The sequence below is a fragment of the Petaurus breviceps genome, unplaced genomic scaffold (assembly GCF_028583685.1).
Source record: "Petaurus breviceps papuanus isolate PSGF00001 unplaced genomic scaffold, PetGlider_PUasm1.0 90701, whole genome shotgun sequence".
In the NCBI taxonomy this organism is placed as follows: domain Eukaryota; kingdom Metazoa; phylum Chordata; class Mammalia; order Diprotodontia; family Petauridae; genus Petaurus; species Petaurus breviceps.
Genome location: NW_027187316.1, coordinates 8,614,361 through 8,629,654, shown reverse-complemented (window position 1 = coordinate 8,629,654; position 15,294 = coordinate 8,614,361). Strand labels below are relative to the sequence as shown.

General features: G+C 50.2%; 3 protein-coding genes across 7 annotated transcripts in view; 1 reads left to right on the top strand and 2 right to left on the bottom strand.

The window, feature by feature from the left end:
* The window catches only part of LRRC73 (leucine rich repeat containing 73), a 4,157-nt gene extending 1,695 nt beyond the window's left edge, over window positions 1-2,462 (bottom strand). Inside the window, exons 1-3 of one of the 2 annotated variants that reach the window (XM_069065922.1) lie at window positions 2,113-2,457; window positions 725-885; window positions 109-231 (exon numbers count right to left, since the gene is read on the bottom strand). In XM_069065922.1, the coding sequence (XP_068922023.1) occupies window positions 109-231; window positions 725-885; window positions 2,113-2,384 (556 nt within the window). In that variant the 5' untranslated portion in view covers window positions 2,385-2,457. Of the gene's footprint in view, window positions 1-108; window positions 232-724; window positions 886-2,112 lie in introns of both variants that reach the window. The other variant, XM_069065923.1, reaches the window with a different exon arrangement.
* A 2,968-nt stretch (window positions 2,463-5,430) lies between these two features.
* YIPF3 (Yip1 domain family member 3) lies at window positions 5,431-11,305 on the bottom strand. 4 transcript variants are annotated; one of them, XM_069065899.1, is made up of 9 exons: window positions 11,057-11,305; window positions 8,685-8,882; window positions 8,345-8,451; window positions 7,320-7,365; window positions 7,005-7,097; window positions 6,649-6,780; window positions 6,401-6,514; window positions 6,122-6,245; window positions 5,431-5,664 (listed from the first exon to the last, which is right to left on the bottom strand). In XM_069065899.1, the coding sequence occupies exons 1-9, from the start codon at window positions 11,135-11,137 to the stop codon at window positions 5,528-5,530; spliced, it is 1,032 nt and encodes a 343-aa protein (XP_068922000.1). In that variant the 5' UTR covers window positions 11,138-11,305; the 3' UTR covers window positions 5,431-5,527. The 4 variants fall into 4 exon arrangements, with proteins under 4 accessions (XP_068922000.1, XP_068922004.1, XP_068922003.1 ...); XM_069065903.1 differs by lacking the exon at window positions 6,122-6,245; XM_069065902.1 differs by lacking the exon at window positions 6,401-6,514.
* A 66-nt stretch (window positions 11,306-11,371) lies between these two features.
* Window positions 11,372-14,741, top strand: POLR1C (RNA polymerase I and III subunit C). The gene is made up of 8 exons (XM_069065898.1): window positions 11,372-11,500; window positions 11,587-11,658; window positions 12,041-12,148; window positions 12,452-12,704; window positions 13,015-13,167; window positions 13,357-13,506; window positions 13,701-13,817; window positions 14,162-14,741. The coding sequence occupies exons 1-8, from the start codon at window positions 11,432-11,434 to the stop codon at window positions 14,278-14,280; spliced, it is 1,041 nt and encodes a 346-aa protein (XP_068921999.1). The 5' UTR covers window positions 11,372-11,431; the 3' UTR covers window positions 14,281-14,741.
* Window positions 14,742-15,294: the final 553 nt, after the last annotated feature.

Sequence of the window (15,294 nt, the reverse complement as noted above, 5' to 3'; positions counted from 1 at the left end):
TCCCTTGAGGTTGATCAGGCGATTGAGAAGCAGTATCCCCCCCACCCCCATTCTCACACTTTGCATTCCAAGTCCCTTTTGGGGGCAAGGGGTTTTCTTGTGCCTCACCCAGGGGGTTGTAGTCCAGATTGAGGACTCGGACCTGGGAGCTGTGAGCCACAGCGATGGCAAGTCTACTCCAGCCCTTGGGGGTGATTCCAGGGTTGGCACTCAGGGTCAGTTCCTTAAGGCCTGGTGGGAGGGAGAAGTGGGTGGTGCTGAGGTTTGTGACACCAGGCTGCAGTCAGAGACCTGATGAAAGCCCCTGCTACTCATCTACATGTGTGATCTCACTTCATTTCCTCCTCTCCCACCCCTCCAAAAACCCAGGCCAACTTCTACCAGGATTTGGGGCCAGCTCAAAGCTTAGGGGGTTTGTGATCCCCATTCATTCTTTACCCCCTTAGTTCATAACTGTTCTACTTAGGGCATTTCCAAGAATCCAGTCCCCTCAGGGGGCCTAGAGTGACTTCAGACAGTTCATCCCCTAAATGAGTAAGGCTCTGTAATCTGTACTCCATCCCCTAAGCAGGGTAAACCTCCCACCCTCAGAAGGGGGACTGATAAAACTGCTGTAAAAGGAACCAAGACAGCCTTGGGAGAAGCAAACAGAGGCCCAGCCTGGGCCAGGCCCACCTAATTCCCTGGCCCCTTTGGTCATGACCCTCGGCACTGCCCTGCTCACCTGACTTAGCCCCATCAGGGGGCAGGAGACCACAGATGAGGTTGATGGCTTCATCCCCCAGCATGCAGTCACCTAAGTCTAGGGCCACAAGGGCAGGGTGCAGAGCCAGGGCAGGGTTGAGCAGGGCCAGTCCAGCATCTGTCAGGGGGCTCCCATGAAGGCTGGGAGTGGGGAGAACAGTGGGGTGGTGGTCATTGCTATCATCAGGTACCAGCCTCTCTACATGAAGAGTTGTCTTGCTTTTGTACCCTAGGGTGAGGGTTCTCTATAAATGGGGGTGCAGGTGGGGGTTTTGGAAGGAAATCACACACAGCTAGCCAAAGTATCACAGAGGGGCCTGGGAGACAGGAGAACTCCAAGGTCAAAGTGAAAGTGGGTTCAGGTCTTTATGTGGCAAGGGGTAGGGCTGTGGAAGGATCAAGTTTTGGGAGAAAGATCAGTCTGAGAGGATTGAGGGATTGGTGGAAGAAGAGTGGAAGACTCTGGGCCTGTGGGGGGGGGGGAGAGAGAGAGAGAGAGAGAGTATAAAGCCAGGGCCATCCTAGGTAGGGAGTTTAGGGGTATCTGGTTAGAATTTAGGGCATAGGGATTTGGGTGAGCATCCTGCATGGGAAGAGGGGCTACTTAATGAATATTCAGGGTGGGGAAATTAGGTTTTCATCTCTGGAAGAACATTAGGAGGTGTTAAAGCTTAGAAGAGGTGAGGGGTTTGAAATGAAGTTACAGGGAATATTAATTAGATCTTGAGTGGGAAGTTAGGGAAAATCTACCCTAAGAAAGGAGGCTAGTAATTGCAAGGGGGTATCCTGGTTCTAAAACGGAACAAAAGAGGTCAATTAGATGGGTAGATGGGGCAGATTTTGATTTCTAATGGAAAATTACTGAGAGATCATTTCAGAGAGGCATTCCACTCTGGGGGGGGGATGATGTAGATATTCAGGAAGTCAGGGCGGGGATGAATTTCCACAGTTCATAAGATTCTTAGCTAGAAAAGACCCTAAGGGACCCATCTAGGTCTCCCTCATTTTATAAATGAGGAAACTAAGTGAATTGCCCAAGGTCACAAAGGTATTATTAAATGGGAGAGTCAGAATAACAGCGTAGCAGGGAGGAAGGGAAGATTAGAGAGTGTCTCTGGGAGGGAATGAAGATAAGGGGGAAAAGAACTGACAGGGTGTAGGAAGGTGAAGTTTGGGGATCCTCCTGTGAGTGGGGAGGGGGTCAGGTTAGTCGGGTCTCGGCCAAGGAAGGGTGAACCTGTGTGCCTTAAATCGGGCGGTGCCTGCGAGTACAAATGGGGGGAATGACTCACAGAAGACGGGGAGAGGTTCCGGGGTGTGGCCCCCTGCCCACCCATGCCCTTCCCCAGCCCGCCCCTGGGGACTCACAAGAGGGACTGGACGGAGCGGTTGACCCTCAGGGCTTCGGCCAGTTGCTTGACGCGCCCGGGGCTGGACACGACGCCCAGGTTGAGGTTCAGCTGCGCCAAGGACGAGGCTCCGGCCAGGGCGCGGCAGATACGGGCGAAGTCGCGGTCGCAGAGGCGGCAGCCGCGAAGGGACAGCAGGCGCACGGCGTTGTCCCGCAGGCCGCGGCAGATGTCCCGCACCTCGGCGCTCGACAGCGGCTCCCCGGAGATCTGGATGGAGCTGGGCAGCATCGTCACCGCCGCGGGGCCGGGCCGCGAGAGACGCCGGGGGCGAGGAGCCGGGCACCCGGGTGTGCGCGCGGGCGCGCGGCGGGCCGTGCGCTCCGTGACTGCTGGCCCCCGCCCGGGGCTCCGCTGCCCGGCTAGAGACGGCGCTGCGGCCTGGCTCGTGCGGGCGGGGTCCCGGCACAGGCGCCCTGGGAGCCCTGAGCCCCGGGCCCCGCGCAGCGGGCGACGGTGGCGCCGGCTCCGGGGCCTCGGCTCATGGCGCGTGGCCCCGGACCCAGGCGGGCCCGGCCCGGACGGAGCACGTGCCCCGGGGCTTCCTCCTCCACCTGCTCCCCCTCCTCGAAGCCTTCCTTCCCTGCCTCCCTTGGGCCGGGCGAACGCTGGTTACCGCCTCTGGGGCCGTGTCCGCAGGGCACCGCTGCGGAGGGATGCGGTTGGGGCTCGGCTGGGGCTCCGGCCTGGGGCTCCGGCGGCTTTGCTGAGGAGGGCGGCCGGTTTCCACGGCAACGGCCGCGTCACGGCTTCTCGCCCCGCCCTCTCCCAATCCAAAGCTCGCTCCACTGACCCGCCGGCAGTTTAGCAGGAGCCCGCCGAGGAAGGGGTTTGGGAAAGGCCCCTGTCAGTCCATCCAGGAGAGAGGGACTCAGGAGCGGGGGCAGCGGGCATGGGCAGGGCACCCCGTCTCCTCCTCTCCGGGGATCGCGGGGCTGAAGCTGGGAGGTGAGATTGCTAGCAGAGTCCGCTCCCCTCGGACAGAACTAGGGTCACCGAGGGGCGCTGACCTGGACTGGACGGAGGCTCGGGGAGGACCACGATGGGGGCGAGGCCTGTGTGTATGTGTGGAGGCGGCCCAAGGGTCTGCAACACACATCTCCAGCCCCGAGCCCCATGCCTACCCCCCTAGTGGTTTGGCACGCTCGGGTTTCCCGACCCCGCCATCCTTCCCCAGGCCCTTTAATTCGTCCCCGCCTTTCCTTGACTCCTCCTCCCCAGCATCGCGGCTCTTTGCCCCGCCCTTTTTCCGTCCCAACCGCAGTGACGAGCAGCGCCTAGTGCGTGGGGATTCCTTGGGCCTCCTCGGATTACCCAGTACGCCGCGCTGACTTTGTGCTGCAGACCTGTGCCAGGCGGGGGTGGGGATGGGGGGCGACGTGTCCTCCTTCCCTGGCTGGTCGGGCGTTTGCTACAGAGCACCGCCCCCCTCAAGGCCCTTCTGGTTCTGAGCTTGGCGGAAAACCCAAGTGAAACCATGGGGCTAAGGGAAGTATTAAAGGCAAACTAGAGAAACCCAAGTACCCCAATACCCAGGCAGCAGGTGTTGTTCAATCGTGGCCACTATTCATAACCTCATTTGGGGTTTTCTTGGCAAAGATACCGGGGTGGTTTGCCATTTCCTTCTCCAGCTCATTTTACAGATGAGGAGACTGAGGCAAATAGGGTTAAGTGACTTGCTCAGGGTCACAAACTCATGCGTGTGTGAGCCCAGACTTGAAATCAGGAAGGAGTCTTCCCGACTCCAGGCCCTAAATTCTATTCGTTACACCAAAAAGCATAGGTGGAGACCCTGGAAGCAGTAGTGACACAGTAGATAGAGCTCTGGGCCTAGAATCAGCAACCCTGAGTTAAAATTCGGCCTCGAGACACTAGCTATGTAACCCAGGGCAAGTCACCTCTGTTTTCCCAGGTGTAAAACGGAGGTTAAGAGAATTAAATGAGATAACACTTGTACTTAGCATAGTGCCCCACGCTTAGTATGAACTAAATAAATGCATATTCCCTTTCCTATATCCTCTCACTGATTTCATCTGTACCATAGGGTTTACCATGTATCTTTTACTAACTGTGGTCGTGGGGCTCAAACATAATGGTCGCAACTGGAAGCAAGTGTCAACTGTTACCATTATTCCCCAGGAAAAATGCAGAGGTGGGGAAACCCAGAGAGGGAATCCTTTCTGGCTGGCTTCCCTAACAGTAAATGTGAAGCCCAGAGTGAGTATGGCATCTATTTCTGAACATGAGTTAGGATTGAAGAGGCTAAAGAAGGACTGTAGAGCAGAACATAAGATTGCTCACTCAAAAATCTCAGCAATGTAGAAATTATTGTCTTCTCCACCCAGGGCCACCTTCAAGTTTAAATGTGTTTTGGATCCCATCTCCCAATGGTTTTGGGCTGGAGAATGCAGAAAAAGTCTAGCTTATACTCAGGGAAAACCAAAAATCCCCCACACCTGAGTTTCTCCCCTCTTCAACTACCACAGTAACTTCAATTGTTTCAATCCTGCACCTAGTACCCACTGCCCTTTAACCATATAGAAATTGTCTTGGTGCAGTTTTAGGCTATTAAGGGTAAATGTTAGAGTTCTAGCAAAAATTATCTATAGACTGCCCAAATGCAGTAGGTTTTCTAATAATGATGCAGATTTAGAGTCTGGGCTTGGTGGGCTGCAAAGTGAAAGCCTGGGTGTCTCTGCATGCACATGTTGGGAAAGGTTAGATCCACTTCCATGCTGTATGCACAGGAAACATAACTTGTTCTGGAAAATTCTGCCAGTGTCAAGTGTGTAAGGCATTGCCATCCTGCTTTGGGCCTATTGGTCCAACTAGCTGAACTTTGTCTTTCTACCCTGCTGTTGCTACTCAGCCTTCTGACTCCAGTGAGTTTACACATTTACTCACTGTTCCCTAGGCACTGCACCCCAGCTCCCCACCATAAAAATTAATATGCCTGGCTGAAAAGACGGGGATATTTTATAACCACTACCAGCAGAAGGTGGAGATGGCAGGGTGGGCCATTGGAATAGTAGCTGAACTTCCAGATCCCAATTAATCTTTTAATTACCAAGTCTATAATTAGCAAGATGGTACAGAGAGAATGAAAAGGGGGAGAGATGGTGAGGGGGACCCAGAGGGCCCGACATACTTTCTGCCCTGATCCTGGGCAAAGAGTGCCGGGCTACATACTCTTCAGAAGCTGAGAAGAGATTCAGGAATATTTGTGGGTGAACCAACAGCTCCAAAGAAGCCCCAGCCCCCATCAAAAAGACACAGGTCACCAACACTGTCCTTTAATCCTCTTCCCCACGATGCTGTGGGGATCATAAAGCAGAACTTGAGTGAAGGGGGTATCGGAGAGGACCAGGATGGGGTCAGTGTGGCTGCAGAGTCAGGGCAACAGCTTTGGCTGTGGCATTGAGCACGGCGACAGGAAGCCCAGCAACAGGAATGTCCCTGGGGACTCTCTGGATGGGGGGGATGTTGGGCCCCTCAAGTGTATCCAGGATCCCTGAGAGAAGGAAGAAAGGAGGTGAACACTGGGAAGAGGCAGGGAACTGTGTACTGAAGTACACCCCGCCATAAGCACTCTCCCTGGACCCTGAAGACACTGGGAGCCCTGGGGAATCTTTTTTTTTTAAATTACAGTGTACTTGAACCCTCTAGGAGATTTATTAACGTCTCCTGCACTGGGGCAGCACTGCACCGAACCTAGCCTAGAGAGATGATGGTGATCCTTGACACTGGGTGGCAGCTCCTTGAGAGAGAAGGTCTCCTTCCCGCTTTGTTGCTTGGCACACAGTAAGTGCTTAATAAATGCCTACTGATTGTTCCGAGAGTTCTTCCAGAGACAGCCTCAAGATGTGAAGGAGGAGCATAAGGGGAGGAGATGGAGTTAGGGCAGGGACTGTCCTGGAGTCAAACTAGAAAAAGCAGTTGATAACCGCCCCCCTTCCCCCATGACTCACCCTCCACAACTTTGTGGTAGGCGAAGTGCAAATAGAGTAAGAAGAGCATGTGCAGGGTAGCCAGGGTCCCACAGAGAAGCAGGCGCTGGGTGGGCCCCACTGTCCGTGACACTAGCACCGCCACCTGGGGCCAGAAAGGATGTTACAGTTCAGATGAACCCTGCCCCTCCTGGGACAAACACTGGGCAGGAAGGACACCTGGGGCCGGGCGGAGAACCCACCCACTCATGAGCCACACTTAAGAGTTGTGTCCATGCTTGGGCTTCTTCTCAAACTCACCATGCGAAGGGTCGACAGCCCACCCACCAACAGCCAGAAGAGATAGAAGAGGGCATGGAGATGGATGTTGTAGGTGACCAAGAGAACAATGCAATGTCCAAAGAGTCCATAGCCCTGAGGGATGAGGAGGAGATGGCATTTGGTGGCAGGCCCAGGGAACCTCCCAATTCCACCTTGGAGCTGGCTAAGGGGGTGCTAGAGAGGCTGCTCTGTCTGGTGCCGCCCTGCCCCCCCATGGGCCCTCTTACCAGCAGTGCCAGCATCTGGAGCATGGTGATCTGGGCATTGCACAGGTAAGCCAAGAAGTAAATGAAGGATGAGACGCCCAACCAGTAGCCAAAGCAGGTGCCAATGGCAGTGCCCATCAGGGTACCTTCCCGCTGGGGTAGGGAAAGAAGAGGACAACTGATTTAACCACACACTCCCACCTCCCTCACCCTTTCCCTCAAAAGTCTGAGTCCCATTCAGTCAGCTCTCCTGAAGCCGCCATTAACCCTCTGTCCCAGTGTTCCTACTTCATCTATGATACCCAAGTACAGGCCCTAGAGTTCAACAGGACAACTCTGGAGACCTCCTATTAGCCTCCGCCCCCTCATCTGCTTACAATAATGGTATCAGATGTCTTCATCCCATGGAGGAGAATGGCAACCAGGGTGAACACCAGCATGAGAGGCCCGTAGAGTTCGCCAGCAATTTTCTGTGGAGACACCAGCTCAGCTGGGGATGTCTGAATGACTGCTTCCCTTCTGCCTCCACCCTCTCAGACCCTTAACCTTTTTCTTGGAGCCATTTCCCCTGAGTCCTGGGCCACCTTTCAATGGCTTTGCCCATTGAATCACTGCTCCTTCCTGGGCTAACATTTTCTACTTGGGAACATTTCTTTGGACATGAGTGACAAAAGGGATCATTTATTATTTACCTGGGGAAAGTTGACCATCTTGACAGGGATCATGGATTCCAGGAGCCTATAAGATAGAAGGTATGAGAGTAGGGCAGGGTTGGGGGTAACTTTTCTGGGAGGGATCTCTTTCTTCTACTATGTGCTGTCATCAGAAGGGGAAATTTTTTGAGGATGATTGGGTCAGTGGGAAATAAGGAGATTTTGGAGAGGCCTAGCTGGGTGACTGGGAGATTGTGGACTGCATAAAAGTGTGCTTATTTTATTGGGGGTAGGGAGTGTCTAATGTTACTGAAAAATGCTTTCCCCTAAAGTAGGAATGGGAAACCTTCAGCCTCAAGGCCATACGTGGTCCTCTAGGTCCTCAAGTGTGCCTCTTTGTATAGAACAATCTGTTCTGTGAAGTTTGGATTCAGTCAAAGGGCTGCACTTGAGGACCTAAAGGGCCACATATGGCCTTGAGGCTGCAGGTTCCCCATCCTTGCTAGGATTACTAGATTTAGATTTTGAGTCTAACCTTTTGAGGGTAGAATTTAGCTCAATGCTTTCATTTTATGGGTGAATTAAAAGGCTTGAGAGTCTAAAGGACTTGTTCAAGATTACAGTCATACCTTTATGTCATGATTAAAGTTTATAAAACACAACAGACAATCCTACAAGTAGGCATTGCAAGTATTATCCCTATTTTGCCAATTAGGAAACTGAGGCTCAGAGAAGTAACATGACTTACCCCAAATCTTAGGGGGCTAAGAGAAAGGCTGAGCACATTAACGACTATGATAGAAAGGGAGGAAGAACGAGGAGAGATATAGGCAAACACCCCATCTCTCCCCTCTTAGAACCTGTGTGTTTTTGTGAATAAACACGTGGACCGTGACCAGCACAGGAGCCTGGCCCTGAGATGAGGGTTCTACTACTGGCCCCAGGCCTGTACAATGAAAGGCCCCCCAGGGCTACCCAAGGGGAGTTCATATGGGGGTCTAGCATGGCTGCGATGTGGCTCTGGCCAGGGACAGCAGCTAGGCTGGGAAGAAGAAAACTCTTACCGGCTTCGAACTTGGGCAGGCTCCACATCAAAGTAAGGCCTGAGGATGTCGATATTAGCATAGAGGCTGAAGGCCTTGGAGGCCTGTCTCTTCCCCGCCTGCCACATCTGAGAAAAAGTGATAAAGAAGGTGACCCACTGAGATCCTATTCTGGTTTCTAGAAACTAGCTCTAGGCTGTTGTCTTTTTCTCCATGGAAAAAGTTGCAGATATCTTTCAGAATAGAGGAGATTCCTGTCTGTCTGGCAGAATACATCCTGCTTGAAGATGGGGATACAAACAGAATAGCTCGGACAGAACCCTGCTTTTCCTTGGCTTACTAGAAGCTCAGTATTGCTTACCTGATCAGCCACCTGTCGACTCAGCTGGCCCTTGAAACCCTTCATTCCCAGGAATTCTCCATCCTCCTCCTCGGCAGCAGCTGCATCAGCATCCACCTCTTCTTCACGGAGCCGCTGGTGAAGCTCCCCCATATCTTCAAAGCTAGATCCTGATGTGTCGTCCATGTTTTCCATGTCAATGACTGCTGAGCCTCCACCCTGTCAGGTCAAAGGAACCCGAGTGAATTTGCCTGGCACTCACATCTCATCGGCACTCACATCTCATCAGCACTCTCCACCCCTCTGACCTATGATTGGAAGGCAGGGCCAAGGGCTCTGGGGCTTCTGTTTAAAGGGGTGAGAGGCGTGTTTTCCATCAACTAACTACTTTGGAAATTCACCTCAGGTGCCTCTCCCTGTTGTCAGTTTCCTTTTGTGTGCTGTCTTTCTCTATTAGATCCTTGAGGACAGGAACTGTCTTCCTATGCTGTGCTAAACGCTTAATAAATATTTAATAGGCAGCTGATCTTTCTGATCTGTGCATTCAACTCATTAACACTGTTCCTCTTTCCCTTATCTAAAAGACTGGGGTTGTGGGTGGAGTGAAGAAGGGGCTTTGTCCCTCAGCTGTTAAGACTTGGTGGTTTTCCTAAAATGTAGATCTAGTTATGACTCTGAGTGTACACAAGTGTGCATGCATGCACACAGACAGACCAACACAGACATACACACACACAGAGCTTCAAAAGTGTCCTATTGCCCCTAAAAATAGTACAGAAAACCCAGCTGGAATTTCAAGCCCTCCACAATCTGGTTCCACCCTCCTTTCCAGGCTTATTTCATATTATTCCCACTCACATATTTCTTTTAACAACAAACTAGACTGTTAACTATTTCCACAGCATTCCACCTCTTGCTTTTATAACTTTTGCACAATGGTGCCTCATGTTTGGTAGCCCTCCTTCTTTAACCCCAGCTTGTTATACCTCCAATTTCCTTCAAAGCTCAAGTGAGGTGCCACTTCCTTGATTCTTTTTCTGCTCCCTTTAACTCTTAGTTCTCTTCCTCTTAGAATTACTTTTTATTTACAAAACCTGTAAATCTATTCTTAACCTCATTCCCCCCTCCCCTCCACCCAGTAGAATGAAATTTTTGTGAGGATAGGGACTGTATAATTTTCCTGTGTCCCTAATGCCCAGGGTAGTGCTTTGCATTTTGCATAGTACATATAAGCATTTTATCTTAAATGAATCTTCCTAACTCTTCCAGCTCTAGGCATTTGCTGTAAAATTTTGACCCTTCTCAGGCTCTACATTCTAGCCAGACAAATTCATTTCTTGTCCTTTACTCCTATTTCTTTTTCTCCAATGAGCACAGAGAATGAGTTCCCCTGGAATATTTTCTCCCCGAACCTCCCCTCCTCAACAGAGGCAAAGTCTTCCTTATCAGATCAAATGCTCTGCTGTTGTTCCCTGTGGTCCAAGTTCCAACCAAATCTGAGATTCCAGAATACATTCTTTGTATGTTTCCACCCATGTCAAAGTATTCTCTAGCCTGGAATGCTGTCCCTTTCACTTGGCTGATATCCTTCAAGGTCCAGTTTAAATGCTTTCTCTTATCAAATGCTTTCTGATCTCCAGACCCCCCCCCCCCCAATCTTTACTTCCTCTGGGAATTACTTGATATTTACTTAATTTGTACATATATGCTTCCTTGTCTTTCATCCCAAATAAAGCTTCTTTTCTATTTTGGCTGGAATCTTTCATGGAGCCAGTTTTTCCTTCTACCATGACATTTATCACAGTTCCTTAACTGCAAGTACTGAATTTTGAAGTTCTTTGAATATCCCCGCCTATATAATAAAGGCTCCATAAAAATTTGTTGAAGGAGCGAATTAATCCTCCTTAGTGGGCCAATTTGAGGCCCTTGAGGCCAACCAGCTCCTTCTCCTCTCCCTCTCAATACAATGTGCACTCAGTCAATGCTGCTGATTGGTACTCGTCACATGCTCTTTGTCTCCAGCTCCACAGGAGCCTGGAGAAAGAAAAAAATAAGGTGCTACCTAAGGGGCAGATTCAGGTTAGATGTGGAGATGAATTTCCCCGGCTTTTACTACCTTTGTGGCCTTGGGAAAGTCGCTTTCCCTTTCGGGGTCTCAGTTTCCTCTTCTGTAAAACAAGGGCACTGGACTAAATGGTTTCCAAAGAACGCCCCCAACTCTAAATCCCAGGATCAGGCATGGGATTGGGATGTTGAGGTCACAAATATGGAGAGAAACCATGCATTCTCAGAGGCAGGGGGATAACCATAATGACCTTGCGAGGGACCTGCCGGCCTTCAGACCGCCAGTCTGGGGAGAGGCTTGGGGTAGGGTGGGGTCCTAGGGACATTACCTGGATATTCTCCTCGAAGCCCCCCCACTCAGGGGAGGACCCATTCCGGGTACCTCCCGCCGGGGCCACCGGGCTTGCCATGTCCCTCGAAGGTTCCTGTCACTCCGGCTCGCGCAACTACTGCGCGGAGGAGTGGGGGAGAGCCAGCCCCAGGGACTGCAGGTGGGGTGGGGGAGACAGGCGTCCCCCCACTGTTGGATGCTCCAAAAGGAAGACGACCGGATGTTTAGGCGACTCCACCCGGAAGCTGTAGACGTGGAAACTAGCAGGTCCATTCTGTCTCGCGAGACCTAGGCTTCGCTTGTCGCCACGGCGACGACGCGAGAAGGCTAATACGCATGCGCTGTGGGCGCACGGCAGTCACGTGGTGCTAAGATGGCGGCCTCCGGAGCGGTGGAGGAGATGCGGAGCCGCGTGGTGCTCGGGGAGTTCGGGGTCCGAAACGTAAGGCTCGAGTGACGGATGGGGCCGGGATCCGTACGGAGGGCAGGGTCCCAGCCTGTAGTTTCACGTGTACCTCTTTGCCCTAGGTTCATACCACTGACTTTCCGGGAAATTACTGCGGTTACGATGATACTTGGGACCAGAGCCGCTTTGAGAAGGTGAGGGGAGGCCCGGTGCTGGTGGGGGAGCTGGTGAGGGTGGCACGGGGCCCGCGAGGTCGAGGGGAGCTGCACAGGTGTTAAGTGGAAGCCCACCCTATCCTAAGCCTCTCCCCAGACTGGACGGCCTCCCTCGAAAGGTCATTATGGTTATCCCCCTGCCTCTGAGAACGCAGGGGTCTCTCCATATTTGTGACCTCACCATTCCAATCCCATGCCTGATCCTGGGATTTAGAGTTGGGGGCGTACTTTGGAAGGCGAGCCCCGGAAGCCGAATGAGCTGAACACCCAGCCAGTGCCTTAGAAGGGAATGCAATGCGGGCGAACTTTGAACTGATTTTACTAACTGAGCCTATGGGCCCCACCTCTCCCATCTTTTTAGGAATTCCGGGTGGATGTGGTGCACATGGATGAAAGCTCGTTGGAATTTGATATGGTTGGGATTGATGCTGCCATTGCCAACGCTTTTCGAAGGATCTTACTTGCTGAGGTAGTGCTTACCCTTGCAGGAGGGGGTGATGGTGACAGTGTATTGTGGAGAGGGGAGAGGGGGGAGGAGGGAGGAGAAACAGAAAGGAAGGAACCACCCTGTCACATCCACATTGACCTACTTAGGCTCACTTTTTTTGCAGCTTTTATCGTTTCCTTCTGGGTTGTTTATGCTTGTTCTTTTCTGTTGTTTTATTTTTTGAAGTAGTCAGATCCTAGAAACATAGGAAATGTTTCCTACTAGGTAGAGAAGAAGAGAAGATCTATTGTGTTATATAGTTCTCAGGATCCTTTCTGTATCCAGGTTCCAACTATGGCTGTGGAAAAAGTCTTCGTGTACAACAACACATCCATTGTTCAGGATGAGATACTGGCCCATCGTTTGGGACTTATTCCCATTCGTGCTGATCCTCGGCTTTTTGAGTACCGGAACCAAGGTGATGAAGATGGTACCGAGATAGACACGTTGCAATTTCAGCTGAAGGTCAAGTGTACCCGGAATCCTCAAGCTGCCAAAGACTCCTCTGATCCCAATGAACTTTATCTCAATCACAAAGGTGAGTGGTGATAGGATTAGGGAATAAAGGTGCAAATCCAGCTCCCTTATTTACATGATTTTAGATAAATTAGTTTTTAAGCCCCAGTCTTCTTATCTGTAAAATGAAGGGTTGAACTGTATTGTCTTTTGTAGCTGTAAATCTAGTAATGCTTGGTGAAGCCAGAGGAGCGTCTGCTACTATTATTAGACCATAAATTAAGAGCTAGAACTGGCTATAGAGGCCATCTAGGCCCTAAGTAACCCTTCCCTTCCAAATTTATCTTCAATTCTTAACCAGGAACTGACATTTTTTTTGCGTCATCTTGTAGTATACACAAAACACATGACATGGATACCCCTGGGAAACCAAGCTGATGTTTTCCCAGAAGGCACTATTCGTCCTGTGCATGATGACATCCTTATAGCTCAGCTGCGTCCAGGCCAAGAGCTTGATCTACTCATGCATTGCGTCAAAGGCATTGGTAAGGATTGTTGGGTGCTAGTCCAGCTACATTAGGTCTTTTGGCAGGGGGGGCGGGGGGGGGGGGTTTGCCGGGGAAGAAGTCCTAAAATTTTGGGGTTGGAAATGTTAGTAGTGTCATGGTATAGCTTAAAGCATGGATAAGGGGGTTGATAACTAACAGTATCTTTTCTTTTCCTTTCCTCTCCAGGCAAAGACCATGCAAAATTTTCTCCTGTAGCCACTGCTAGTTACAGATTGTTGCCAGATATCACTCTACTCCAGCCAGTAGAGGGAGAAGCAGCTGAGGAGCTGAGTCGATGCTTTTCACCTGGTGTTATTCAGGTGCAAGATGTCAAAGGTAGCTGTAGAAAGGATTTCTCATATCCCTGTGTCTTAGAAACCTTCCAAGATACACCCTGCTTTGGAACATCTATGAATCCTGATTACAAAATACTGACCACAGATAATTCAGTTTAAGAGTCTTTAGAGTGTGCTTCATTAAACCAATTTTGCCTCTTCTGACAGAACCAGTAATCTGATTTATTTTATCAGGGAAAAAAGTAGCCACAGTTGCCAACCCCCGTCTGGATACCTTCAGCCGAGAGATCTTTCGGCATGAAAACCTTAAGAAGTTGGTGAGGCTGGCCCGAGTACGGGATCACTACATATGTGAGTATTAGGGGGGATGGGAAGTAAAAGTAGTATGGGAGTAGACTGAAAACCACACACCTACCCCCATACCCTGGGAAAAGGATTTTCTTTTCCTAACCCTGAAGCTGTATGCTATATTTTCTTTTTTTCTATTTGCATTCCTAGAATGCATTTTTTGGGGGGCAGGGAAATTGGGGTTAAGTGACTTGCCCAAGGTCACACGGCTAGGTTTGTATGTGTGTGTGTAATGTGTGTGAGACTGGATTTGAACTCAGGTCCTCCTGACTCCAGGGCTGGTGCTCTACTCACTGCATTACCTAGCTGCTCCCATTGTTAATTTCTTGAATGTTTTTACATTACAGTTTCAGTGGAATCAACAGGTGTCTTGCCCCCTGAGGTTCTGGTGAGTGAAGCCATAAAAGTTCTAATGGGAAAATGTCGGCGCTTCATGGATGAACTGGATTCAGTTCAGATGGACTGAATTATCTTGCAGCGGCTTAGTGGAAGACAACACTAGGATGGCAAGATGGTTCCTTTTGTGGGGATACTCCATGCTACCTAAAAGACTCCTAAGAGAACCTTATTGGGTGTGGGGTTGGGCTCTTACTGCTGACCACCTGAGACATTCCTGGTTGCTCCTTTGCAGTGTCAGCTATGCAATGAAAAGATCTGGCATACTGTTTGCAATAGTATCTGATTTATAGAGTGTGTTTCCCAACTCAGGGGGAAAGGAGAAGAAAAAGCTCAATTAGAGGGAGGACAACAACATAAAGAACAGCCTTGAGGTGCCATGTGTAGTAGTATATACTATGAGAAAGGCAGTTTGTATATTAAACTTGTGTATCAAACTCAGATTTTTTTTTACTGACATGCAGAAATGTGCCTCAGAGTTAATGTTTCTACAAAAAGGTTCTAGAAACAATAAAAAAAACTAGCATGAAATCACAAGATGTTAAAAAATATCACAACACAATAAATACAACCGTTCCCTTCATGGCCCCAACCACACACCAGTATAAAGCGTTCCACTGAGGCAGTAGTCAAAACTAGTATAGAAGGTATATTCCAAAACTGACTTTGTGGTCAACAGAAAACTTTAAAAAATACTACAACAGAACACTTGAGTGTGTGGAGGACAGGAAGTCTATGCAATACAGATAGATACACTGGATTGGAAACCCTTTCTCCCAGCTTTCCCTCATTTTTTCTCTATCCTATGGGTCCATAACTATAGAATCCTCTTGCCAAATATGTCCAGCTCATTTTAAGTTTAGATTTTTAGAGGAGGCCCGATAACCCTAGAATGGATTTCTGAAACTATGGGCAGCTCTCTCAGCCATGACTGGTGGTATTTATGAGGAAAGATGTCCTATAGGGAGTTGAAACTTCAGAAGCCATGAACATAATTATTAAAGGCACCTGAACTAAGCTACATGGAAACCAAGCCACAAGGGCCAAGCTAGCTCCTCTGAGTAGATGCTGTCTAGTTCTGTCA

What these genes read in the sequence shown, in the direction of transcription:
- YIPF3 (XM_069065899.1), bottom strand. Translation starts at nt 11,137, where the DNA reads ATGGCAAGCCCGGTGGCCCCGGCGGGAGGTACCCGGAATGGGTCCTCC. An exon ending in AGACATCTGATACCATTATT is followed by an intron (nt 6,781 to 7,004) that starts GTAAGCAGATGA and finishes TCCCTACCCCAG; the next exon opens with CGGGAAGGTACCCTGATGGG. An exon ending in CTACCACAAAGTTGTGGAGG is followed by an intron (nt 5,665 to 6,121) that starts GTGAGTCATGGG and finishes TCCTTCTCTCAG; the next exon opens with GGATCCTGGATACACTTGAG.
- POLR1C (XM_069065898.1), top strand. Translation starts at nt 11,432, where the DNA reads ATGGCGGCCTCCGGAGCGGTGGAGGAGATGCGGAGCCGCGTGGTGCTC. An exon ending in GCATTGCGTCAAAGGCATTG is followed by an intron (nt 13,168 to 13,356) that starts GTAAGGATTGTT and finishes TTTCCTCTCCAG; the next exon opens with GCAAAGACCATGCAAAATTT. An exon ending in AGTACGGGATCACTACATAT is followed by an intron (nt 13,818 to 14,161) that starts GTGAGTATTAGG and finishes TTTACATTACAG; the next exon opens with TTTCAGTGGAATCAACAGGT.